Genomic DNA, 24,420 nt, shown 5'->3' on the forward strand with positions numbered 1-24,420 from the left:
GCGCGACCCGCCAGGACCACACACTTCACCCGGGACGCTTCACCCGCAGAGCCCAGGGAGAGGGTCTCCGGAGGACTCCACCGGACCCACCGGGGACCCTCGCCCGGCCTGCAGGCTGCGCTGCTCCGGCAGGGCTGGCGGTGAGCGCCAGGCGTGGCACGGCCAGCCCGCGGGCGGCGCCCCAGGGGTCTGCAGCCCCGGGGCCCGACCCCAGGTGGTTCCCCGAAGCTCCGGCCCCTTAGCTTCGCCTCCGCCGCCCCGCGGCCTCCCGCGCCCCCCAAGCGCCCCCCGCCCGCTTCAGGTTCCCTTCCCTTTTCCTCTCCCCTGAGCCTTCTCGGGCCGGTCCCCACCTCCCTCCCTCCCAGGCGGGCCGCCCCACACTACTTCTCTACAGTTCCCAGCCCAAACCCTACGGCAGGCTCGCTCAACCCCCTGCGCCCCGCAACTCCCAGCGGCCGAGTGACCGCGACCGCGGCGAGCCAACCGCCCTTGGAACCCTGCGGGAGGAGGGGCAGGGCGGGCGCGAGCCCGGCTGGGGGAGGGGTGGGGGGGGAGGGAGCGAAGCTCCGAGAAGGGGCGGGGGCCGGAAGACGCCCGGGAGACCAAGGCACAGGTTCTCAAAAGGTTTCTCTACCTGATCTGACGTGAGGGGCGAAGAGCTCCTACTCCCGTCACCCTCCCCAAGGGCCCCACAAGCCAACTTTTCATGCTCATCCCCATTAGGGAAGACAGCTTGCCAGGCTCCAAACTGTAGGCTGAATTTTCCAGATGCAGATGGGCCGGGATACCCTGTGACCTGCGGAGAGCTGACTTTGGGAGTGTCATTTTCACTCTTGCGTTCCCCTTACACTCTTGGAGGGCCCGGTGGTGAGGTGAGAGTCAAATCGTGAGCCAGCCAGCTTGCCAGTTGGATCCAAGTGTGGCCCTCATGAGATCAAGGCCACAGTTTTATACTCTCAAAATTGTGCTGCTTTAAACAAACTCTTCCTACTTGCAGCACATATTTATTTAAAAACCAGCTATGTGTTCAGCACCTAAGGTCATTCATTCCACCTCCATATATACAATCTAGGTGATAACAAAAACGGAACACATTATTTACTGTTGGAGACAGTGTACAATAAATTACTGAACAGGCTAGAGACAAAAGTGGGTAGAATGGGACACTGTGGATTGTAATGGGCCAGGGAAGGTTCATGGAGCAGGTGACACTGAGGAGGTCCTTGAAGCAAGACTAAATTTGGACATTCAGGGTGAGGGCTGTGAAGGACGGAGGAACAATGTCTTGTGACCAGGTCCATTTTCTTACTCTCACCATTTCACGTTCAATGACGTAGATGTGTTTCTATTTGTGTACTCGGAGTAGATTCGGCAAAGAGGACAGTTGCAGAGGATTTCTGGGAGACCTCTACTAATAATCGTTTCCTTAATTACTCCTTCCCCCCTTTCCTTCAATGAATGAATCAGAAGAGGATAAAGAATATACACTTTGTGGAACTCAATTGGGAGTAGCTCCCCTCCCCCCGGCCCGCACCATATAGTCTTCATGAACACACTACGGTACACTCATTGTTGACCCTGAAAGCTTATTTGCGAATTATTTTCCACAAAAAAGCTTCCCAGCTATAGATTGACTCCCTAACCCTGGCAAATGGTCTTGCAGATGCCCCTAGTAACACAGATGGGGCAGGTAACCCAGATCATTCAACACGAATTCCATATTCACACTATTTAAACACCAGAACAACTTTCTAAGGATAAAGTTGAGTAAATTATAGCATTATCTTTGAATATGAAAACATATATTTTGACAGATTCATCATTTCTTCTGTGAACAACAAAATGAAGAATAAGAAACCCAAGTGAAGTATAAAGTGTATAGTACAGAAAACTTTAATGTAAAAATTAACTTGTAAAGTTAAGTTGCAAAAGACAGTTAATTTACAACTAACTATAAGTTCTATTCATCTTTGGGAGAGGCACAATATTGTAGAACACATTAATTCCTTATACACCTTTAAAATGTACAATGACGTCATACCAGGCAACATACTGAAGTCAGAGGTAATTAACCTCTGACATCTTTCACGGTAACTGTAGAGCCAATTTTGTATTTTATAGTTAAATAAAATACAATATATTTGTATTTGTATATTGCTCCTGAATAAAATCAGGAGCAAAATATCTTTCATTCCATTAGCAATATGTTAACTTTTAAGTCTTGAGTAGGGCACAGTTACAAAAATAATTCCGTTCTTTCAAATTGTTAGTCATTTTTTTCTCAATGCAAGATTTTAATACCTCTCCTTGATTGATGTTTTATGATTATCAGTTTGGATCTCACATGCCTTACCTGAGTCGAATTGCTTCCCGTGAAGGCTGCAGTAGATGCCTTGAAATTTAGATTTTTAAAACTTTTTTTCAGGCCCTGGCTGGGTAGCTGAGTCAGTTAGAATGTTCTCCTGATACACCAAGGTTGAGGATTTGATCCCTGGTCAAGGCACGTTAAAAAAGCAACCAGTGAAAGCATAAATAAGTGGAGCAACAAATTCATGCTTCTGTCTCTCTAAATTCAATTTTAAAAACTTTTTCAAATATAATAAAAATAAAGAAAACATACATAAAAGTCACCAAGATGCACTGCCTACTGAAATAAATTTTTAAAATGCGGTTTATTTTGTAGGTAGTACAACTAAAAAAAATGAAATAATGAGAAAAAGTGTATGCGGCCTAGTTCTGTGGGGCTTTTTGTTTGTTGGTTGGTCTTGTTTTTTAGAATGCTTGTTCTCAGGGTTGCTGTTGATTTGGCCTGCAGTTACTAGAGAAACTCCAAGGATCTCATTTGCTTTATGGTTCATGTCTAGGCATGCCTGGAGACAAGGGAGACCCACGGTTTAATCTAAGTAAGAATGCGTGTGGTGTGTAAAATGCCCAAACAGAAGATTGTGTTTGTTTTAGACAGCACCAGGAAGGCTCCTTGCAGAGGAATTATTTACTGTTTTATTTAATTTCTGAGCTTTTGATGAATAGGGAGAAAGGGAAGGAGCCCGAAGGAAAGGAGTTACTGAGTAGAAGGAAACCAAGAACTGTATAGAAAACAAACACCTTCTGGGTGAGCTTTGGCAAATTTATATTGGCTAAATTTACCATTTCTGAAGAAAAGACTAGAATTGATGGGAATTAGGAATTAGAAAAGATGGAGACAACTTACTCCTTTCAGCACACATAAACACACCACATGAACTTTTCCTATTTTCCACAGCTTTTGAAGCATGTGTTAGGGAGGAAGAAATGAATCAGACTGATTAGAAATTACTGGAGTTTATTAGCTTCTTTTAAAACTTGTTTCTTTATATGCCTATTCTCTCTTAGGAAATATACAACCACATTTTGATTTTTATATAAATCAGTAAATGTCACTATCTTATTAACGTTCATGATACTACATTTAGGAACTAGTTTATGTGTTCAGACAAGATTGAAGTCAGCTCAATGCCTTTGAAGAACCAGACATCATTGAATCTGCTTAATTATGGAGATGTTCTTTCTAGCTGAATGAACTGCCAGCAGTTTTTATGATCTTATGCTTCTGATTCCATGTCATTGTACTCTCATTAGCAAGAGTGCACCAGATTCTTAATTAGCTTCTTGTATATATTTATTGATTGATCGATAACATTTCTTTCAATATGAAAATGTTAAAATAATCTTTTAGTAAATCAAAACTAATTTAAAAATAGGCTTTATAATTAAGGTTGCTTGAGCTCTTAGAAGTAGGAGTAAACATGTTGTATGTTTACCATCTTCAGAGAACAGAGTCTAAGGATTTGTAGTCTAGTTGGAGACATACACAATTTGTATGTATAGATGGCTGAGATCGTTATAGTATAGTCAGCCCTTGGTATGCCCAAGGGATTGGTTGCAGGACCCCTGATGGACACCAAAACCTGCAAATGCTCAAGTTCCTTATGTATAGTATTTGTATATGAACTATATACATTTTCCTATATACCTTAAATTACTTCTATATTACTTATAATACCTAATATACTGTGTTATATAAGTAGTTGTTATACTGTATTGTGTAGGGAATAATGACAAGAGAAAAGAAATTTGTACATGTTCAGTACACACACAACCATCCTCAATACACGTCTGCAACAACATAACAATTTTTTGAATATTTTTGATCCATGGTTGGTTGAATCTGAGGATGTATCTGACTCACAGATATGGAGGGCTGACTGTATACTAATTATATTAATATATACGATATAATACTTTAGATATTATTTATGTGTTTATATTACATATAATTATGTTAAGTACCTAGGTGGCACTTAATTATGACATGTTTAGGCTTAGGCATGTTTAGTTCTAGGCAATGGAAGGACAGTGTGGTGGAATTAAGTTTGTGGCACTGGAACTCTGACAAGAGACCAGATCTGAAAAGAAAGTTTTCACAGTTTTCTTAAGGTATAATAGTTGAAGATGTGAGGATAAGAGAGCTATATTGTCTTATTTTTAATTGATCCTCCAGTACCTGCTATGTTTCACTCAGGACAGAGAAGGAGACTAACAGCAATGTGTTGTTCTGGCAGAAAAGGGAATAGAATGATGAAAGCAGAAGGCTCATGACCAGCTTTGAGAGCGTCCATCTTCTATTCAGGCAAGAGGAAGTGAATTTTGAGAAGGATTATTAGCCCACAAGGAGAAGCAGAAGAGAGGACACTCATTTAAGCATCACTCTGTATCTACTTATTCTTGTTCTTATTTTCACTCTCCTTAATTGGCACTGAATCCTTTTTTTCTAGGTAGATTTACACTTTTTAGTTTTAAAAAGTTACATAGCTCTCATTTGTTATCTTTATTTCCTTTATATCCATAGAATACATCTCCGAATTTTGACATAATTACATTTATTAAAGTTAACATTGTTTTTCACCCCTTAGTGCATCTATAGCTTGTTTAAATCTCAAGCTGAAATCTTACTTTTGGGGTAAAATTCCCCTTGGTGCCTTTAGCTGATCTTGATCTTTTCCTTCTCTAACTCTTTGTGCACTTAGTCTATTTACTCTACAGTTAGTATCTTCCACTGGTCAGAGAACATTATTCTCCAATATCTAATCGCCTTTTTTAAAAAAGCATTTTATTATAACAGTAGAGTGTGCTGGTATATATAACATACATTTATTATTTAGCACAGAGCATAGTACATACATTTTCTTACACCCTGAATCACTTTTAGTGGGCTATCTTGGTTTTCAACTTGATGTATGATACACATGTTTGCATTCTCTAGCACAATACCACTTACATTATGAGTGCTCAATAATTCACACAGAGAATAAAAATAAAGTCAGAAAAATGCTTGTCATGAATAAAGCATGTGTATAGTAAATTGATGAAAAAGAAGCATCACATAGTTTCAGATTCATTTATTTTAGGCAGCTCTAAACTGAATTTCTTCTGGCTTCAAATCAACATTGTATAACAACTATATGATTTTACTAGGTAATAGTTTGGCATGTGAATTTTGTTTCAATAATTAATGTAACTTTCTTAATATGTGGTTTGACAATAATGGGACTAAGTTCATGCCTGGGTTGTAGAATAGTTCATCACTATATAAAATGGTGCTACTTACTTGCTTTTCTTAAAGAAATGCGCTGTCAGAAGTGGGATTTCTGTGGGCACCGCCACAGTTTCCCCTCGTGAGCAATGACACGCACTTTCAAAGGGATGGATGAGCTAGTAGGTGGACGCAATTTGCAACTTAAGGAAGGGAAGCCAATGATCAAAAGTCCAGTGAGTTTAGTGTTCAATTTAGATGATATATTTTAAATTATCTTGCCTATTTTATACCGTTAGAGACAAAAATATTTTCATTTTGTAGCTGAAGTTTAGGTAAAATCGAGAAGACAAATGTAGCATGAGATTTTCAAGGTTTACCTTTATTGATGAGCCTTGCGGGGCTTGACGATACTTTAGCAATCAAATTGAATTCATGTTAATATGAAGAAACACAATTCTTAAAACTGTTACTTGTACAAGGTCATTTGGGGCAGTTTCATGTTTTGTGCTATTTGACTTTCAGTTACAGAAAAGAAAGTGCCTTTGATGCTCCCCTTGGTTCAGTTCTTCATCGCTGTTCCTAGTGGCAAGAAGCCTCAGGTTTCCCACTTTCTGGGGTGCACCCCCCACCCCATGTCTTCCTCCCCCTTCCAAATGTCTCCAGAGGGAGTAGGATCCTTTTGTTGTACTATGGAGAACTCATTTGGTATTTTAAAAAGAAAATCCTGGAAAGAAAATGTCTTAATTTAGGGCAGGGGTGTCAAACTCACCTTTGTGGGGGGCCACATGGGCCTCACAGTTGCCTTCAAGGGCTGAAATAATTTTAGGACAGTATAAATGTAACTACTCCTCAACTGTTGAGTTGAAATTACATTCTTCTGAAATTACATTTATCAGAAGGTTGGCCCAGACTCGACCTTCTGCTAAATTCTAACATCCTTTCAATGGATATCACAACCTAGGTGTTTCATCGCCATGGAAAACTCAGTATACCTCATCTGAACCAGCCATTGTTCTTTTTATACTGGCTTTTCTGCTGAACTTGATTATTTCTATGATGACATTATTGTCTTGGTTACTAATGCTTGAAACCTGGAATAATTTTTCGGTATCCTATTTCTCAAACTCTGTATCCAAACAGCCACTTATGTACCTATCTGATTTCTTTCTCTAGATTATAAAACTCTTAAAAGGCAGGGTTTTTTCCAACTCCATCACATTAAGCATTGTCTAATATGTAGTACATAGTAAATTTTCATGAGCGAATGTTTACTATAACAGAGGACATAGTTGTCATTAATGTGTAGGAGGTGATTTAAATAGGTGGCCATAAACAAGTAACTGAAGGAAGTCTTGCATGATGTTTAGTTTCTATTTGATTGTTCTTTCCTGAAATCTAAGTACATTGTTACCCTATTATTCTATTCATACTTCCAAGGCCTGCCTGGGCCTGTTGCAGAAACTAATGCTAGGAGAGGGTTCAAAACCTTATCAGCTAATGTGATTCACTAACTCAAAAGTCCAGTAAAACAGTAGCTATCCAGGAAGATGAAATAATAAAAGCATTATTAAATAACTGACACCACTTTAATACTATAAATGCAAACACTGATCACTTGAAAAGGAAAAATTTGAGTGTGTTCATATGTTGTCTTTAGTTCTGAAGCATATTTTATTTCAGTAGCATCTGAGTAGTTGTCCTATTTTCAATTTTGTTATTTCCAATAAAAGTTTAAAAAGTAATCTTCTCAAAAGTTATCCCAGCAAAGGCTAGATAAGATGAGATGCAAATATATCATAATAATCTTTGTTAAGCTTAAGGCATTATTAAGCAATCAAAAGTGTAAAATAAAATTCAAATTTCTTTGATAGCTGGGAAAGATCTATGTTGATGATCTTCCACTTTTGCTGTACATTAGGATTACCTGGGAGCTTTTAAAATCCTGAAGCCTGGGTTGTACTCCACCCCGATGAAGTCGGAATGTCTGGTGGTAGGAGTCAGGCATCAGTATTTTAAAAGGATACTCAGGTGATTCCAAACTGCAGCAATGTGGAAGCCTGTGCAGTTGAGTAAAGGGAATAGAAATCTATCATGGAAAGCTGAAATAAATAAGACACTGTGGACATGGAAGATCATCAGAGTCCTAGTCTCACCATTTTTTAAAGATTTTATTTTTTATTTCTTTAGAGGGGAAGGGAAGGAGAGAGGGAGAGAAACATCAATGTTTGGTTGCCTTTCGTGCGTCCCCTGCTGGGAACTGGCCTGCAGGGGACCGGCCTGCAACCCAGGCATGTGCCCTGACTGGGAATCGAACTGCGATCTTGTGATTCGCAGGCCTGCACTCAATCCACTGAGCTACACCAGCCAGGGCTTCACCTTTGTTTTCTTTTTATATGTTCTGGATATTTAGTAGATACTTAGATACTTACTGAATTGAACTAGACTTATTAAATAATATCATTATTAGATGATTCAGTCATCCATTTCCATAGTCCTTATATAATCATTTTTCATACCTCTTAAGCATCAAAGATACTACACTAGCCAATGTACCGGTATCTGTACTTCATCTCCATCACTGATAAAAGTTTTGACAATCACACCTCTCCAGCATGCCAGAAGCCATCCATCCCATATTCTACTACCACAAGCAATGAGGTTTTCATTCTAGCCAGCATGTGAGTAACCCATCTCCAAAAAATCTCATTTTAGAGTTGGCTCCCTTAAAACATCCCTGTTACAAACTGTATTAGATTGGGTTTCTTTGAAACAGACTCTGAGATGGGAGTTGCATGCAGAAAGTTTACTGGAGAGTTCTCTTGAGAGATATACTCGTAAGGGAGTGAAAAAGATAGGACTGGGCAGACCGAGAGATGGACCAGTGAGGTGATTGCAATTGAGGCCTCACTTAGCCTATTTTATGAGAAGCTCTGGAGGTACCTACCTCCAGAGTTGTTGCTAACTGAGGTAAGACAGCCAGGTTTTTGTATCTCCACATTAGCCTGTCAAAGGGGGAGGGAAAGATAACTTTACTCCGAGGTAGTTTTCAGAGCAATTCCCAACGAGGGATGCAGCTGTGAGCCAATAGCATCTGATGCAATAGTTCCATCTGTTGGAGGATAATTGTGATGACCCTGAAGAGGGGCACAGGTTGAAGGACCAAAATATCCACTGTAAAGTTCAAAATGACTTGTCTGTGATCACTGGGAGTGCCTTGTGTGGGCCCTTGTGTTTTTTTGACATGATCATTGGTTTTGTATAGTTTCCTTGCTTTCTGGTATAAAAATTCCAGCCTCTTATAGTATATTACCTGAACTAGAACTGATATTTGCTATTTCTCCAAAGATTTTCTTTAAGGTGCATTTAGAGACCACAAAATGAATGTTAGGATTGTTTATTAATTCTAGGCCTTTTCAATGGACAGCACTAAAATATACATTTTAAAAAGATGTATATGTAAAATATACAAAATACAATGTAAAATATACATTTTACATTCTTGTCATATTTACAGATAACAGGAAACCACAAAGATAAAAGAAAAAAATCACAAGTTCATATTAATTTTGCCATTTCAAATTTAACATTATGGAATTTTTTACTTAATTTATTTGATTTTACACTTTTATCTCCTTTTCCTTACATTAAAAAGCTTAGTTCATAATACCACAAAGTAAATATTTGTATTCCTCTAGTATCTCCCCATATGTTTCAAATTAGTAATACTACTATTACTGTAAACAGTTAGGCTACAAAATAACTTAAAAAATATATTCTTGCAGATCTTCCTAGAATATATTCCAATGTGTTTGAGAGTCACTAGATTTTGTGAAAAAGCACACTGCTTGATTTTTACCCTCTCCAACCTTTTAATTCACTACTTATAAAAAGATACATTCTTGTCATATTTACAGATAACAGGAAACCACAAAGATAAAAGAATTTATTAGAAGACAAAAATCAGGCTCACAAATAATCTCAATTCTTTACAGTGATGGTCTGAGTTTAATACAATGAAATATGATAGGTGTGGCTGCAATTAGGTTTTATATTCCGCTTAATCCACAAAGAATCAGAAAAGACATAATAAAATGATAAACATAAACTTACACTTACTAATAAGAAAGGCTATCACTTTTTGAGCACATACGATATGCTAGGCCCTCTGCTAAATGCTTCATATAATTTTTAAATTTAATCTTCACAAGAATCTCATAAAATAATAGCAGTACTGTAGTATGAAAATTATACTACAACTAGTAGTAATATCTAACATTTAAAGGGCTTGTCTTGAGTACCAGGTTCTGGTCTAGGTAGTTTACACTTAATTCTCCTAACAACTTTACAAATTGCATCCTACTGTTACTTTCTTTATATAGATTGGGAAACTGAGGCACAGGGAATCTGTAGTAACACAGCAACTTGCTAAGTAACACAGTAAATTTAGGTGGGATCCAAGTCTGGCTGTCTGATTCCAAGGTCTTAGGTGTACTTCTCCCCCCTTTTACAGATGAGGTTCAAGGATAAACAGGCGGAGAAACTTCCCCAAGTTTCTAGTAAGGTAAGGACTAGGATTCATCCACGGTGCTTGATTTTTATAGCTGATTTCTCAACTGCTAGGTAACTGATTTCCTAACTGGTAGGTAACTAGTAATTGGATCAGTTGCTTTAACACATTAATAGCTGTAATCTTAGTAACAACCCTAGGAAGTTGCTACTTCAATGACAGGAAATGTAAAGTTCAGGAGGTTAAGCATGTGACTCAAGGTTATAGATAGTGAGCTGTAAAGTTGCAGCTCACACCCAGATCTGACTCCAAACCCCATTTTCTTGAACATTGTACCATGCAAGAAGATAAAGATGTGACAAAACAGCAGCATTAGTTTAAAAAAAAAAGAGAGAGACTTCTTGCAAGTTCAGCATGAGGCAGTGGTAGAATGCTACTGCCACCCAGGTAAATGCAACCTGAAGCTGCGGTGCAGAAATACAGTATTCAAAGCAAGGGAGGCAGCCATCCCACTCTATTCAGTAATGGCAGAGGACACCTGGAGCACTGCATGTGATTCCGGGCTCCACGCTTTAAAGGAGGGTCATTGACACACCTGAAGCTTAGCCAGAGGTGAATGTCAAGCTTGGTGAAGGCTCTGAGTAACATTTTTAAAAGAACTGTTAGAAAGCTGGGAGTCGCCCTCACAGAGGAGACTCAGAGATGGTTGAAAAGCTAGTATTTATAGTGTCTTCATGTGGTGGAGGATTCGATGCAATCCAGCGGGAGAAATTAGGCTACATAGAGAATCACAGAGCTGGATTTGGCTCTTCAGAGGGAGGAAGGACTTCCAGGTGTTCGGAGACTTGAAGAAATGAAACAGGCTTCCTTCTAAGAGAATGAATACTTGCTCACTGACATGAACTTGACCACTTGAATGACCACTTGCTGTGGGTGTTAAAGGCTTACATGTCAGGTGTGGTAGTTCTTAAGTTTTTTTTAGCTGGTATATGAATCACCTGGGGGGCTTGGTAAATACTAGTTTCCAGGCCCTGTTTTCAGCAGTATTGACTCAGTAGATCTGATAAGTTCCAAGAACTGGCATTTTTAACAGGTGGTGTGGTGGATCTAAACTGGTGGTCAGTGACTCACACTTTGAGAACTAGTGAGATTAGTAAACTCTGAGATCTCCTCCACTTATTTCACAAATAAACATTTTAGTAAAAAATGTGTGTAGTCAACATATGACTTCTCAGAGAAAGTTGTCATAAGTTTTACAAAAGATTCAAGACAAAATTCTTTGATATGTCGACAGTTACAAGTAGAAATGAAATTATTGGAATGTAGGATATTACGACATGGAAGGAGAAGGCTTGATTCTTAATCTGTCAAAAAGATAAGGCTTTAAAATAAAACGGAAGGTACAAATCCAGTTTGAAAATCTTTGAACACTTTAAATAAAGAACACAGTCTACGTATGACAAGAAACAATTTCATGGGGACCTCGCAAAAGCTGATTGTCCTAAAGGACTGCACCTGTGTCAGGTTAAACACCCACCAGGCTTTGGGGCCCAGGCTTATATAATTTCAGCCCCAAACTGACACAGCAGGTGGGGGTGCGAGTCAGAAGCCCAAAGCATAGCTGGTCTTCTAACTCTCACCCACTTTTTGTTGGGGCTAAAGGACTTTTGCTGGCAAGTACAATATGTTTGAGTAATCTGAACTTTTACTTAAAGTGTGCAACTTGAGAGCCACATTTTAAAACTATACTGCACCCTGAAATGTTTTTGCTCTCTGTGAATATGTTTTTAAAACGTATTTACAACAATTACCCACACTGATTACAACAGTTTTTAAAAAGTGGTGCTTGGTGTAATTACTGTCGTATTTCAAGACTTTTTCTTTTACTTAAGTTGCATAATATTTCATTTGTTAAGTATATTAAAGTTTAAAAAGATGTTTTTCCTTGGGAAATCATTAAACACTGTCTAGTTGAGGAAGTGGTGTTTTGTATTGTCAGTTGATAGTATTAATGTGCTTATTTAGCTCATTAAGAAGTAGTAAATAATTTGTTTTGAATTTAAGGTATCTACAATTTCTGAATATCAGTTACATGCTGGTAAGCTAACTTGTTTCTATTTAACTTCTTTTTGCTTCCTTTTCATGGTTACAGACCTCCTCATAGGGTTTTTTTTTTCTCCTTGAATCATGAGAGATGAAATTGCAACAACAGTGTTCTTCCTCACAAGATTGGTGAAAAAGCATGATAAATTGAGTAAACAACAAATAGAAACCTTTGCAGAAAAGCTGATGGCCATCCTGTTTGAAACCTACAGAAGTCACTGGCACTCTGAGTGTCCTTCCAAAGGGCAAGCCTTCAGGTAAGAGCCAGTGCGTGGTGCGAAAGGGAAGCAACAAGCCTCGGCCATGATTTTGTGGGCAGTCTATCTGTAATGTCAGTTTAGTGGATCCGAATTTATTTGTTTGAATATGGGCTTGAAAGAAAGAGGTGCATAGGTGATAGTGCTGTTGATTATTGCAGTACAAACTTAAGCAATTTGTAACTTGTGTTTACCATGAAAGATATACAGTGAATGTTTGGTGAACAAATTGTGTGACTTACTGATGCAATTAACATCCTGAGCTGCTGTGAGAAAAGTTGATGTTTCAACTCTTACTTGTAAAACTGGAGGGTGGGGAAGGGGTCAGGGGAGGGCAGGGGTGAGGTTGGAATTGTGGGTATTGCAGCAGCGTGCCTACAACATGATTCTCCTGCTACAGCACCTATCACCATGCCTTTGTTTCCCTTTCTTTGTTTTTAAAGGTGTATCAGGATAAACAATAATCAGAATAAAGATCCCATTCTGCAAAGGGCTTGTGCTGAGAGTAATGTGGATTTTGCTCACCTGGGACTTCCAAAGGAGATGACAATATGGGTAGATCCCTTTGAAGTTTGCTGTAGGTGAGTAGTCTCATTGGATGTAAGAGTTTGTGTTTTCTCTGACACCTGGAAACAGGTTGTTCGGTCAATTCTGCACACCTTTGTGAAAGATGATGTTCCAAAACCCTGGGTTAGCAGAGAGGGCAATGGTTGGTTAAGATTTTAGACACAAACTTTATTAGATAACACAGATTTCCAGTAGGAGTGGGAAGCACAAAGATTTTGCATAATATTGGAAATTTGATTTTAATCCCTGCACCCTATTGCCAGCAGTAGATTATATAAGTATTATTATAGGCAGTATCAAGGAGGAAGAGGAATTACTTCTCATGGGGCAATTCAGTCCATTATTTGGATCAAAAGAAACTAGTCTTTGTCTTTTTCCAAGCAATTAAAGGAAGTAGTTCTTACAGAATGCCCCCACTAATTACAACAGTGTGGTTGTTGAAGATTATAATGTCTCTTGATTTACTTTGCTATGAAGTCATTTCAATTTATTTTTCAGAATAACTTTTTTTGTTAACTCTTTTTGTCTCCAGAAAAGATTTGAGATAAAAATGTGAGACATTGAACCCCAAACGAATACTTTATTTTCCTCTGTTACTTAGGTATGGCGAGAAAAATCATCCATTTACAGTGGCTTCTTTCAAAGGCAGATGGGAGGAGTGGGAGCTCTCTCTGTGGATCCGGGACGCCGTCAGCAGGGCCGCCCTAGACCACGCCTCCAGCGGCGCTTCCTCGGATGAAGAGAGTCACCACCGAGAACCTCAGAGAATCCCTAAAGTCTGCAATCCGAAGAGTATTTATAAGGTAGAGTGTGTTCCAGTTCTTCTGTATGCTTTGACCCCGATTCCAATTCTAAAAAGAATATGCTCACTGTAAAAGCAGAGAAACAGCAATTGGAAAACATGGAAAAAACGACACTACAAAGATTAAAACCTCGATTTTAATATTCTGGCAAAACGCCTTTTTCCCTTTTCTATAGGTATTTCCTCCATTGGCTGAGTGCTCAGCATCTGTACCGCCTTTTACAGTCCCGTTGTCTGTATAGTATTTGAACATGAGCTTTCTTTCACCTCAATTTCTTTAGAATTAAACATTAAAATTAGTGGGCCTTTTTTGACAACACTCATAGATACCACTCATAGGTAATTTGGAAAATTAAGAAATAACCAAAGGTCTGCAATCCCACCACTGGAGCAGTTTTTTGAAAAAATTTTTTTTATCATAATCCATAGAAAGATATGCACTGCTTTGTGTTAGAAATAGGTTTCATGAAACAATATTTATCCTTACTAGTACGGTTCTCTAATTTATCCTTACTAGTACAATTAACACTTTGAATGAAATGAAATTGATTTCAACCACCTGAATTGATTTCATGATTTCCTAATGGTGGTAACCCACAGTTTGAAAAGCAGTGATCTAGAGACTGTGTCGACACTGTGTGTGTATATACTTATTGGTATTTAAAAAAATAACTTATGCATTAAACTGTTACAGCAATTTAAATATTTAAAATTTTAATATTCATTTGCCTTAACTAAGTAATTTACTTAGTTAATCTATTATTGGTAGATATCTAGACTGTTTCTACATTGTCGTGATATAAAAAAAGCTGATAATTTGTACCGAGATGTCTGAATTTTAAATTGTTTCTGGAAACGTGATTCTCAGACATGGAATTACTAGGGCATTGAGTATGGACATTTCACTCATTCTCAATGTATAGCCACAGTACCTTCTAGAAAGTTGTGTTTATTTATAGTATAGCCAGCTTTATGTGAAAGTATTTACCATTTTTCCTACAATTGCGTATTCTCAGTTAAAAATAGTTTGATAACAGTACTATTACAGATATTATTAATTTAATTAAAAATTTAAAAAATCCCCATGTCCCTAAATGTTTAAGATAGTTACTGTCTTTTGAATTTTCTCTTTTTCATCCACTTATCATGGAGGTCTGAATGTATTGGGTTGGCCAAAAAGTTTGTTCATTCTTTTTTTTTTTTTGTAAGATGAATCTCTAGTAGAGCTTACTTGTTTTTTTTAATTCCATTCAAAACAATTTTGTTAGATTGTATTGTGGCAGATGTCATATCAGCATGTACTAAAAAAATCAAAATTGGTGAATTTTTGTGTAGCCATTTTAATATTGAAGATGGAAAAAAGTAAGCAACTTTTTTCACATGTTATGCTTTATGATTTCAAGGAAGGTAAAAACGCCAGTGAGACTCATAGAAAAAGATAGGAATAGTGAGTGTATGGAGAAAGTGCTGGGACTGAGCAAACATGTCGAAAGAGGTTGTGAAGTTTTGTGCTGGAGATTTCTCACTGGATGATGCCCCATGGTTGGGTTGACCTGTTGAAGTTGACAGCGATCAAACTGAGACATTAACTGAGAACAATCAATGTTATACCACATAGGAGATAGCTGTCATACTCAAAATATCCAAATCAATAAAGTTATTGATGAAAATGAAGACATGTATTTTTTATGGGGGAAAACACATGAACTTTTTGGCCAACCTAGTATTGCTGCTATAGGCTCTTCAAACTTTAGGAGTATTTTAACTCTTCTTCATATTACTGGAAAAAATTTTCCTTTAGCTTGTATAGTTTTTGAAACTATACATATAGTTCATATATAGTTCTATATGTATACAAGTTAGTAAAATACTTGCCCTTAATTCTATCTTTATGCTTAGAAAGGTCATCTTCCATCTAGGGGTCAGGTCTGTAGTCAGCTCTGTTCTTCTAGAGCAGTATCCTTTCAAGGGATAGTCTGCAAAACATTTGCGTTAGTCACCTGGGATGTTTAAAGTGGATATTTGTAGATCTCAGTCCCAGAGATCATGATTAGATAGTTTTGGGTTTCACCAGTGAGGCAGGGTGAGGTAAGAGAGGAGTTAAAATGTGTAGAAATTTGCATAAATGTGTTTTAAAAAAATTTAGTTGGAATAAGAATTAATTTTGTTAAAGTATGAAGTTGACTTTGTTACATACAAAATGCTAGCCATTTTTTCAGACATAATTATTTACTTTTATTTCTCTTCATTTGTACTTCCTATACTTTTGACAGGTTTAACTTGAGTTTACTGGTTTTATTTAATCCTTACTAGTTTATTAGTTTATAGAAGATCTTTATACTACCCCTTTTTCTTTCTTTTCCTCCCTCAGGTTGAAAACTTGAAACAGCCCTTTCAATCTTGGTTCCAAATCCCCAGCAAAAAGAATCTGGCTGATGGCCGTCTGAGCTTCCTAGGAAATGCTTGTCATGCCCTGCGTAAGAACCCTAGGGGTCATAGGCCTGCAGCTCTTTGCCGGGTGGACAGGTACCACTGGGTCAACACGAACCGGTGAAGCCGTGCCTTGGCACTCAGGGCCTCAGAGCTCAAAGGAGCCATTTTATTTTCTCTACACTGAAACTAGTCTCGGTGGAGAGGGAGGCCCCTGGAACAGAAAAAATAACGACATTAGGGACCAGCGTGTATGATGGTGAATCCTCTCACACAAATCATGACTGTGTTCTTAGCTGTACTTTTAATTCTTATTTAATTTCATATAAACTTTTATGTAACACTAACAGATGTACCCAATAAGTGATAGAATGAAGATAACTAACCTGTGTTAAGATTCAGTGAATTTTGAAAAGTAACAATTTAAATAAATGTGTTGTGTTTTTAATATAGTTCCCGTTCAGTTTGTTGCAAGAAAATCTTAAAAGTTTGTATTTCTTCATTAGCTATTAAAAACAAAGTAGATCATCGTTCAGGGAAGAGTGGTCCTCGTGATAGAGTTCCTGGTTCTGCTTGATTCCCTGCCATCACTTCTAGTTCATAGGGCCAGCGAGAGCTTGTTTGAAATTGCTCCTTAAGGAAAATAATTCTTTTTAAAAATTAGTTTACTTCTAACCCTTTTAATAGACTTAATCACTATGACTTATTTTATAAGAGTGATAATATACTTATCACAAAGAATTCAAACTAAGCAGAAAAACACAGTGCCAAGCAAATAAAGATCGATCACATCCAGCCAGAAATGACCATCCCTGACATGAGGTGGTGGCCATCCTTCCAGCCACCCTCTTACATTGCAGGTGCGAGGCTCTAGCTGTAGACCCGGTAGTGATACAATCACACTGCAGGAGCTACTTCTCAAAATACTCGGGTTAAACTTTGCTTGATCTTAGCAAAACAAAGACACCTAAAGTGAAACAAAGAACTGTTGAAATATTCAAAAGCTTTTCTATCACAAAGTATTTTATTTCCTAAAAGACTACTTATGGTGTTTTTTAAAAGGAAAATACCAGGAGGCTTGGAGCAGTTTTTAAAACTTAATTTTTTAATATATATACAATTTCATTATTTGTTGCAATGTAAGCTGCAGAGATTAGAACTCTTCATTTTTTCCTATCCTTCACGTCCCTTGTCCTTTTTTAAAAACTGAGGTATAATTGACAATTAACATTGTTATTTTCAGGTGTACAACCTAACTTGGATATTTGTATACCCTGAGAAATGATCACCAAAATAATTCTAGTTAACATCCACCACCATACACAGTTACAATTTTTTTCTTGTGATGAGAACTTAAAGATTACTCTTGGCAATTTTCAAATATGTAATGTTTTTAATGTCAAAGTTTATGTTCTGTCCTAAAACAATTATTCCTATAGGTTTTTCTTAGTTGTATGTTTAAACTGATTCAATGCTCATCGATAACCTTTTCGAAACATGAAACGTATTTTCATCTTTGGTTAGCTGGATTTTATTGTTAAGCAGCTTTTCTTTTTTAAAAATTAAACTTTTTGAGAGAATTGTAAATTGACATGCAGTTAAGAGAGAGCCTGTGCACTCTTTACCCAGTTCCCAAGGGTAACATTTTGTGAAACTGTAATGTCACAATCCGATATGGACATTGATACAGTCCAGATACAGAACAGTTCCATCACCACAAGCATCCCTCTTGCTGCCTTTTATAGTCACACCCACTTCCCTCCCACACTCATCTCTCCCTTTACCCCCTTGACAGCTACAAGTCTGTTCCCCATTTCTATAACTTTGTCACCTCAAGAATGTTATAAATGGAATCATACGTAGGTGACCTTTTGGGATTGGCTTTTTTTTTTTCACTAAAATAGTTGTCTGGAGATTCACCCAGGTTGTTTCATGTATTAATAATTCGTTTGTTGTTACTGTATTTCATGGTATGCATATAACAAGATTCGTTCAACCATTCACCTGCGGAAGGATGACAACTGGGTGATTTCTAGTTTGGGGCATCATGTATAGGAGCTGTTACAAACATTCGTATACATAGAGTGGGTATCTAAGTTGTTATTTCTCTGGGATAAGTGCCTAAAAGTGCAATTACTGGGTCATACGGCAGTTGCATGTTTAGATTTGTAAGAAACTGTCAGGCTGTTTTGCAGAGTTGGCTGTACCATTTTATATTCACACTAGCGATGTGTGAGTCATGTAGTTTCTCCATACCTGTGCCTGCCTTTGGTTTTATTACTTCATACTTACCAGAAGGGCTTAAACAAAAGGAACAAACAAACAAAAAATAGTGTCACCTCACTCTTAATTTACATTTCCTTGCTGGCTAATGAATCATGTTGAACATCTTTTCCTGTGCTTATTTACTGTCTTTATATCCTCTTTGGAAAAATGGCTATGCATAGCTTCTGGCCCTTTTAAAAATTGGATTGCTTTTTTATTTTTAATCGTTGAATTTTGATTAAAAAATTCTTAGTCTCTACAGAGTCCACATACTGGTCCTTCATCAGATATTTGGTTTAAAATTATTTTCTTCCAGTTTGCAGCTTGTCTTTTTATCCTTTTAACAGGGTATTTTGCAGAGCAAAACTTTTAAAATTTTGAGTATTTCATTAGTTTTTCCTTTTATGGATTATGCTTTGCCATCAAGCCTAACATCTCTGACTAGCCCTAGATCCTGAGGGTTTTCTGTTTTATTTTTTCCTGTAAAAGTCTTGTAGTTTTACATTTAAATATGTAATCCGCTTGGAATTAAATTTTGTATGGGTAGTGAGACTTCAGTTGATGTTATTTTTTTTTTCTGTTAGTATCTACTTGCTCCAGCCCCATCTGCTGAAAGTTGACTTGTTTTTGCGTTTGTGAGAATTCAGCTAGGCACGTACATGTTGGTCTACCTCTGTCCTTCTCTTGTACACTGACCTGTGCCTTTGTCCTGCCGACATCACAGTCTTGGTTTCTGTAGCTATGTAATTCTTGAAACTGGGTAAGTTGAATTTTCCCACTTTATTCTTCTTTTTAAAACTTCTTTTAGCTCTTCTACTTCCTTTGCCTTTCTATAAAAAATTTAGAATAAAGTTTTGTCTATATCTATAAAAAATCTTGCTAAAATATTAAAAGGAAATGCTTCAAACCTGTATATCGGTTGAGGGAAAATCAACATCTCTGCTAGGTCAAAGCCTTTCAACCCAAGAATATAGTATGTCTCCGCATTTATTTAGATGATCTCTGATTGCTTTCATCAGCATTTTGTAGTTGTTAGCATACACATTTTATACATGTACTTGAAATTTATACCAATAATTTAATTTTTTAGTAGTTATAAGTAGTGTTATTTTAAATTTTGATATCTATCCATGTGTTCACTGGTAACATTTATAAATATATTTGCCTTTTGTATGTTTATCTTTTGTCCCATGACTTTAATTAATTCATTAGTTTCAAAACATTTTTTTATTTATTAACTTTTTGTAGAGTTCTTGGGATTTTCTAGATAGACAATAATAATATCTGCATTTAGGGACAGCTTTATTTCTTCCTTCTCAATCTGAATGCCTTTTATTTCCTTTTCTTGCCTTGTTGTAGTGGCTAGAACTTTCAACACTGTGTTGAACGAGAGTAGTGAGAACAGGCATCCTTGCCTTGTTCCAATCTTAGGGGAATGCAGTCAGTCTTTCACTATAAAGTAGATATTTACCATTTTTGTAGATATTCTTACATCAAATCAAGGAAGTTCCCCTCTATTCCTATCTTTCTGACAGTCACAATCATAAATTGGTGAAAGTTTGACAAATGTTCTTTCTGCATCACTTGTTACAACCTTGTGATTTTTCTGCTTTAGCCTGTTGATGTGTGAATTACATGTTTTTTAAAATATTGGACCAACTTTGCATCTATGGATTGTGGTGCGTGATTATTGTATTGCTGAATTTTATCTGCTAATATTTTAAGGATTTTTTGCCTCTATACTCATGAATAATATTGGTCTGTAGTTTTTTTGTTGTCTTTGCTTTTGGTATCATGGTAATAATATAAATATACTATAAATATATAAATAAAACATATACATTACATCGCAAACACTACATAGAATAACTTGGGAAGTGACTGCTCTTATTCTGTGTACAATTAGTGTTCACTCTGTTTTTAAATGTTTGGTAGAGTTATACGGTGAAGCCATCTGGGCCTGTGGATTTCTTCTTTGGCTTTTAAAACTATGAATTCAATGTCCTTAATAGTTATAATGCTATTCAAATGATTTATTTTATGTTTGATGACTTAGGGTAGTTTGTGTTTTTGAGGAATTGATCCATTTTATCTGTCAACTTTATTTTCTGTAGAGTTGCTGTTTGTTTCCTTATTATCTTGTTGTTGTCTGTAGTGATAGCTCTGCATTGATTTCTAATGTTGGTAATTTGTGTTTTCTTTCTCTTTTCCATTGTCAGTCTTGCTGGGTGTTTGTCAATTTTATTGACCTTTCTAAAGAAAACAGCTCTTTATTGATTTTTTCCTATTGTTTTTCTGTTTTCAATTATATTGATTTCTGGCCTTTGTTACTGTTTTTTTTCTGCTTGCTTTGGGTTTACTTTGCTTTTCTTTTTCTAGTTTCTTGAGGTAAGAGCTTAGATTATAGATTATTTGCTATTTAATTTTTGTTTTCTATTCTGTTTTTCATTGCCTTCCTATGGATTACTTGAACATTTGTTAGAATACCATTTTGGCTTATCTGTAACATTTTTTCCTAAAGAACAATTTTGTTTTATCATCATGATTTGTGAAAACAGGGTAGAACAGTTCAAGGATATACACATACACAGTGTCCTGTTTTAGATCCCAAATTTCTTTTTTGATGGGTGGTGGGAGCTGAGCAATGCTGTCATACAGAGGCCATTCTACACCCACCAGTGTTCTTTCATTGAAAAGATCCAGTAGGAGCTTGTATATCTTAGTAATTTTTAAAATATATTTTATTGATTATGCCATTACAGTTGTCCCATTCACCCCCTTCATTCCCTTCCACCCTGCACACCCTCTCCCACCCACCTTCCCCCTCTTTAGTTCAGGTCCATGTGTCATAAGTTCTTTAGCTTCCACATTTCCCACACTACTCTTGCCCTCCCCCTATTTTCTCCCCACCGTCTATGCTACTTATTCTCTGTACCTTCTCCCCCTCTCTCCTCCTCTTACTCCCCTGTTGCTAACCTTTCATGTGATCTCCATTTCTGCGGCTCCGCTCCTGTTTTAGGTGTGATTCTTAATAACTGTGAGTTTGCTGTCCATTCACTGTTCATATTTTTAAATTTCTTTTTCTTAGATAAGCCTCTTTAACATTTCATATAGTAAGGGCTTTATGAACTCAGATGATGAACTCAGATAAGGTCAAGTTCAAGGATTATATCTTAGATTTTTTAAAGGCATGGATTTTGTGCCTCCTGATGACATCTGATTCACTCATGGAAGGAAGTAGATTGTACAGGTTTTGTTATATGGAAGAGGCAATGACTTATTGATAATGCTCAACATGTAGGCATCGTGGAGAAGCATGTGCATTGGTCCCTTGGGATGAAAACTTATGTGTGTGGTGGGAGTATGCCTTTAGAGACAAAAGTGATGAAACATCTGCATCTGGATGGTCTGGCTCTACTCTATATACTGTCTAAGATGCTGTATTCAAATATCTGCCGGTCAGAATGAGCAGTGACAATGTTGTTGGTATTGGCCAGAGCAGTTACAGCTCCTGTAAGCTGTGACTTACAAAGAGCTCTGTAAGCAGGAAAATTGTAAGCAGGCACTGTACAGTGAAGTTTTGGGTGTTTAGTTGTACACATGGACTCCAGCACTGGCACCTGATGCAGCTATCCAATTTCCATTGGGACTGGCTGTCAAAAGACACGTGTACTCCACTGTGCCTGAGTGAGGCTGTAAAGTATGCTTAAAGCCTGATTCCAACAGCTGAATGCTATGTGGAGACCCCTGATTGGAAGCCACAAAGAGCTTTGTTGAATCTCTGGAAAACAAAATCTGAAGCACAGAGTGAGGAAATGCTGACATTTTGGGAAAACCTTTGGAGGCTTATGTTGTCGTGTTCATAATTTAACTGATAGATAAAAAACCAAGAAGCTGTAGAATAGGCCATCCAACTTCCACATGGGGAGATACAGCTGCAAATAATGTTCTTAGGATACTTCTCTTGAGGTGTAGTAAATGACCAGCATCTTTAGAGAGTGGAAGGGCATCCCCATGCCTTCCTGTTGCAAATATAGATCCCAGTCACCAAAGATCCAAGTGATGAAAAAACTGAAAGAGCGGAAGCTGCCTCTTTTGAACAGCAGAGATGTTGACGGGGAAAAGTGATATTTCAGAGAGTAGTGTCATTTCTTTACCTCCATTTTTTTCCATGAGAGAATGAGTGACTAAGTGTGTGTTGGTGCTTCCAGATATCAGTGCTGTAGGGCTGTGAGCCACAGTTTGCACACCGTGAGCATGATGCTGAAATGGCTTTATTTGCACCCATTTCTTCTCACTGCTGTTAGAAATTATGGAGACCACCTGAAAATGATATACTGTCCTCTCAGCTGTGCTCACTATGAAATTGTCTTCTTGCTCAGATAGAGCAATGGACTGCATGTTAGCATTTGTGATGAGATCATTCTTCACAACCATCCTGGTAGCTGAGTCCCAGAAGTGCACTTTCTAGCAATGCCATCTCACAAGAAGGCCACACCCCATATGATACACTTCTGCTTAGACACACCCATATACTGTCTACCTACAGGCATCTTATGAATACCACTACCTGATTTGACATCAAACAACAATAATATAGTCTATGGAGCTAGTGCAATGTGGGTACCAGAAGGATGCCTGCTGAGATTTTAGATGTGACTTTTCTATCAAAATATATTTCAATCTGGATATTGTCTGGGATGATGTGAAATAGTTTTGCAGATCCATTTCACAGCCAACCAAAAGTTGAGAGCCAGGGAGGCTGGCAGGTGTGCTCCAAATGGGTCCTCCAAAGGCATCCACAGAGTACTTGAGGTTTAATGCTTGCAAATTGTACTTGATAATGTCCCTGTTGAGTCCAGCACTAAAGAGTCACTGTCCTTCTGCCCACCACGTAGTTTCTGTAGCTCGAGACTCATGAGCTGGGAAAAATTTCTCTTGAAAGTAGTTTGCTAACAAGATATAAATTTCCACAGTGCCATCTGTTCTCAAAACAGCCAATCTATTTGGTTATCGTAAGCTGCAGAGCAGATCCCTGATGGAACATGATTATAGAAATTAACTCAAGGTATGACAAACTCATTTCCAGTGGATGGGTGTTCTCTTCTTTCCGCCCCAGCCCCATGTGTATGGGCACTCCTGTGGTCTTCCTGAAAGTGTGTGCAGCGCCGATCTATAGTATTTTTTAAATATAGATTTTTGAATGTACCTCTTTGGTAGCTTTTTTAGCGGTTGCTAGGTATTGCATTATGTACATAACTTGCCATGGGCCACCGGTGTAGTCATGTTATCAGTTCACAGGAAGTATAGAAGCCTGAACTCCCTTTATGTCTTATTATCCCCCTTCCTTTGTAATATAATTGTATTAAATATTTCCTCTACATATATTTGGAGCCACATCAGGAGTATTACAACTTTTACTTCAACTGTCAAACATAATTTAGAAAGTCGATTGTATTTAATCTTATTTTTTCTTGCCATGTTTTCCCATCCTGGTGTTTGAGTCCTTTCCTTTCCTTTTAAAGAATGTCCTTTAGCCTTTGTTGTAGGTTAGCTTGGCTTACCTACCACATATTGTAGTTATGACATATTCTTGACATAACTTGTTTTTAGTTTTTCTTTATCTGTGAATGTATTGATTTTTCTCTTCATTCCTGAAGAATATTTTCACTGGATTGATGGTTCCTTTTTCTTTTCAGTGCTAGAAAAATGTGCCACTTCTTCCTGACTCCTCTGGTTTCTAATGAGAAATCTCATTCAAAATTATTTATTTACTTATTAAAAGATTTTATCTATCTTTAGAGGGGAAGGGGAGGAGAGAGGGAGAGAAATATCAGTGTATGGTTGCCTCTTGTGAGTCCCCTGCTGGGAACTGGCCTACAACCCAGGCATGTGCCCTGACTGGGAATCGAAC

At 37.6% G+C, this 24,420-nt stretch overlaps 1 protein-coding gene and 1 pseudogene across 1 annotated transcript; one reads left to right on the forward strand and one right to left on the reverse strand.

The window, feature by feature from the left end:
• Positions 1-11,850: 11,850 nt before the first annotated feature.
• BTG4 (BTG anti-proliferation factor 4) lies at positions 11,851-16,442 on the forward strand. Its single transcript, XM_037152292.2, has 4 exons — positions 11,851-12,442; positions 12,886-13,023; positions 13,611-13,812; positions 16,183-16,442. The coding sequence occupies exons 1-4, from the start codon at positions 12,270-12,272 to the stop codon at positions 16,363-16,365; spliced, it is 696 nt and encodes a 231-aa protein (XP_037008187.2). The 5' UTR covers positions 11,851-12,269; the 3' UTR covers positions 16,366-16,442.
• A 4,560-nt stretch (positions 16,443-21,002) lies between these two features.
• On the reverse strand, positions 21,003-23,792 carry LOC119054433 (U3 small nucleolar RNA-associated protein 4 homolog; annotated as a pseudogene).
• Positions 23,793-24,420: the final 628 nt, after the last annotated feature.

This window comes from Artibeus jamaicensis, unplaced genomic scaffold (assembly GCF_021234435.1).
Source record: "Artibeus jamaicensis isolate MK-2021 breed Jamaican fruit bat unplaced genomic scaffold, CSHL_Jam_final contig_585, whole genome shotgun sequence".
Lineage (NCBI taxonomy): Eukaryota > Metazoa > Chordata > Mammalia > Chiroptera > Phyllostomidae > Artibeus > Artibeus jamaicensis.

What these genes read in the sequence shown, in the direction of transcription:
- BTG4 (XM_037152292.2), top strand. Translation starts at nt 12,270, where the DNA reads ATGAGAGATGAAATTGCAACAACAGTGTTCTTCCTCACAAGATTGGTG. An exon ending in TCCAAAGGGCAAGCCTTCAG is followed by an intron (nt 12,443 to 12,885) that starts GTAAGAGCCAGT and finishes TTGTTTTTAAAG; the next exon opens with GTGTATCAGGATAAACAATA. An exon ending in CCCTTTGAAGTTTGCTGTAG is followed by an intron (nt 13,024 to 13,610) that starts GTGAGTAGTCTC and finishes TCTGTTACTTAG; the next exon opens with GTATGGCGAGAAAAATCATC.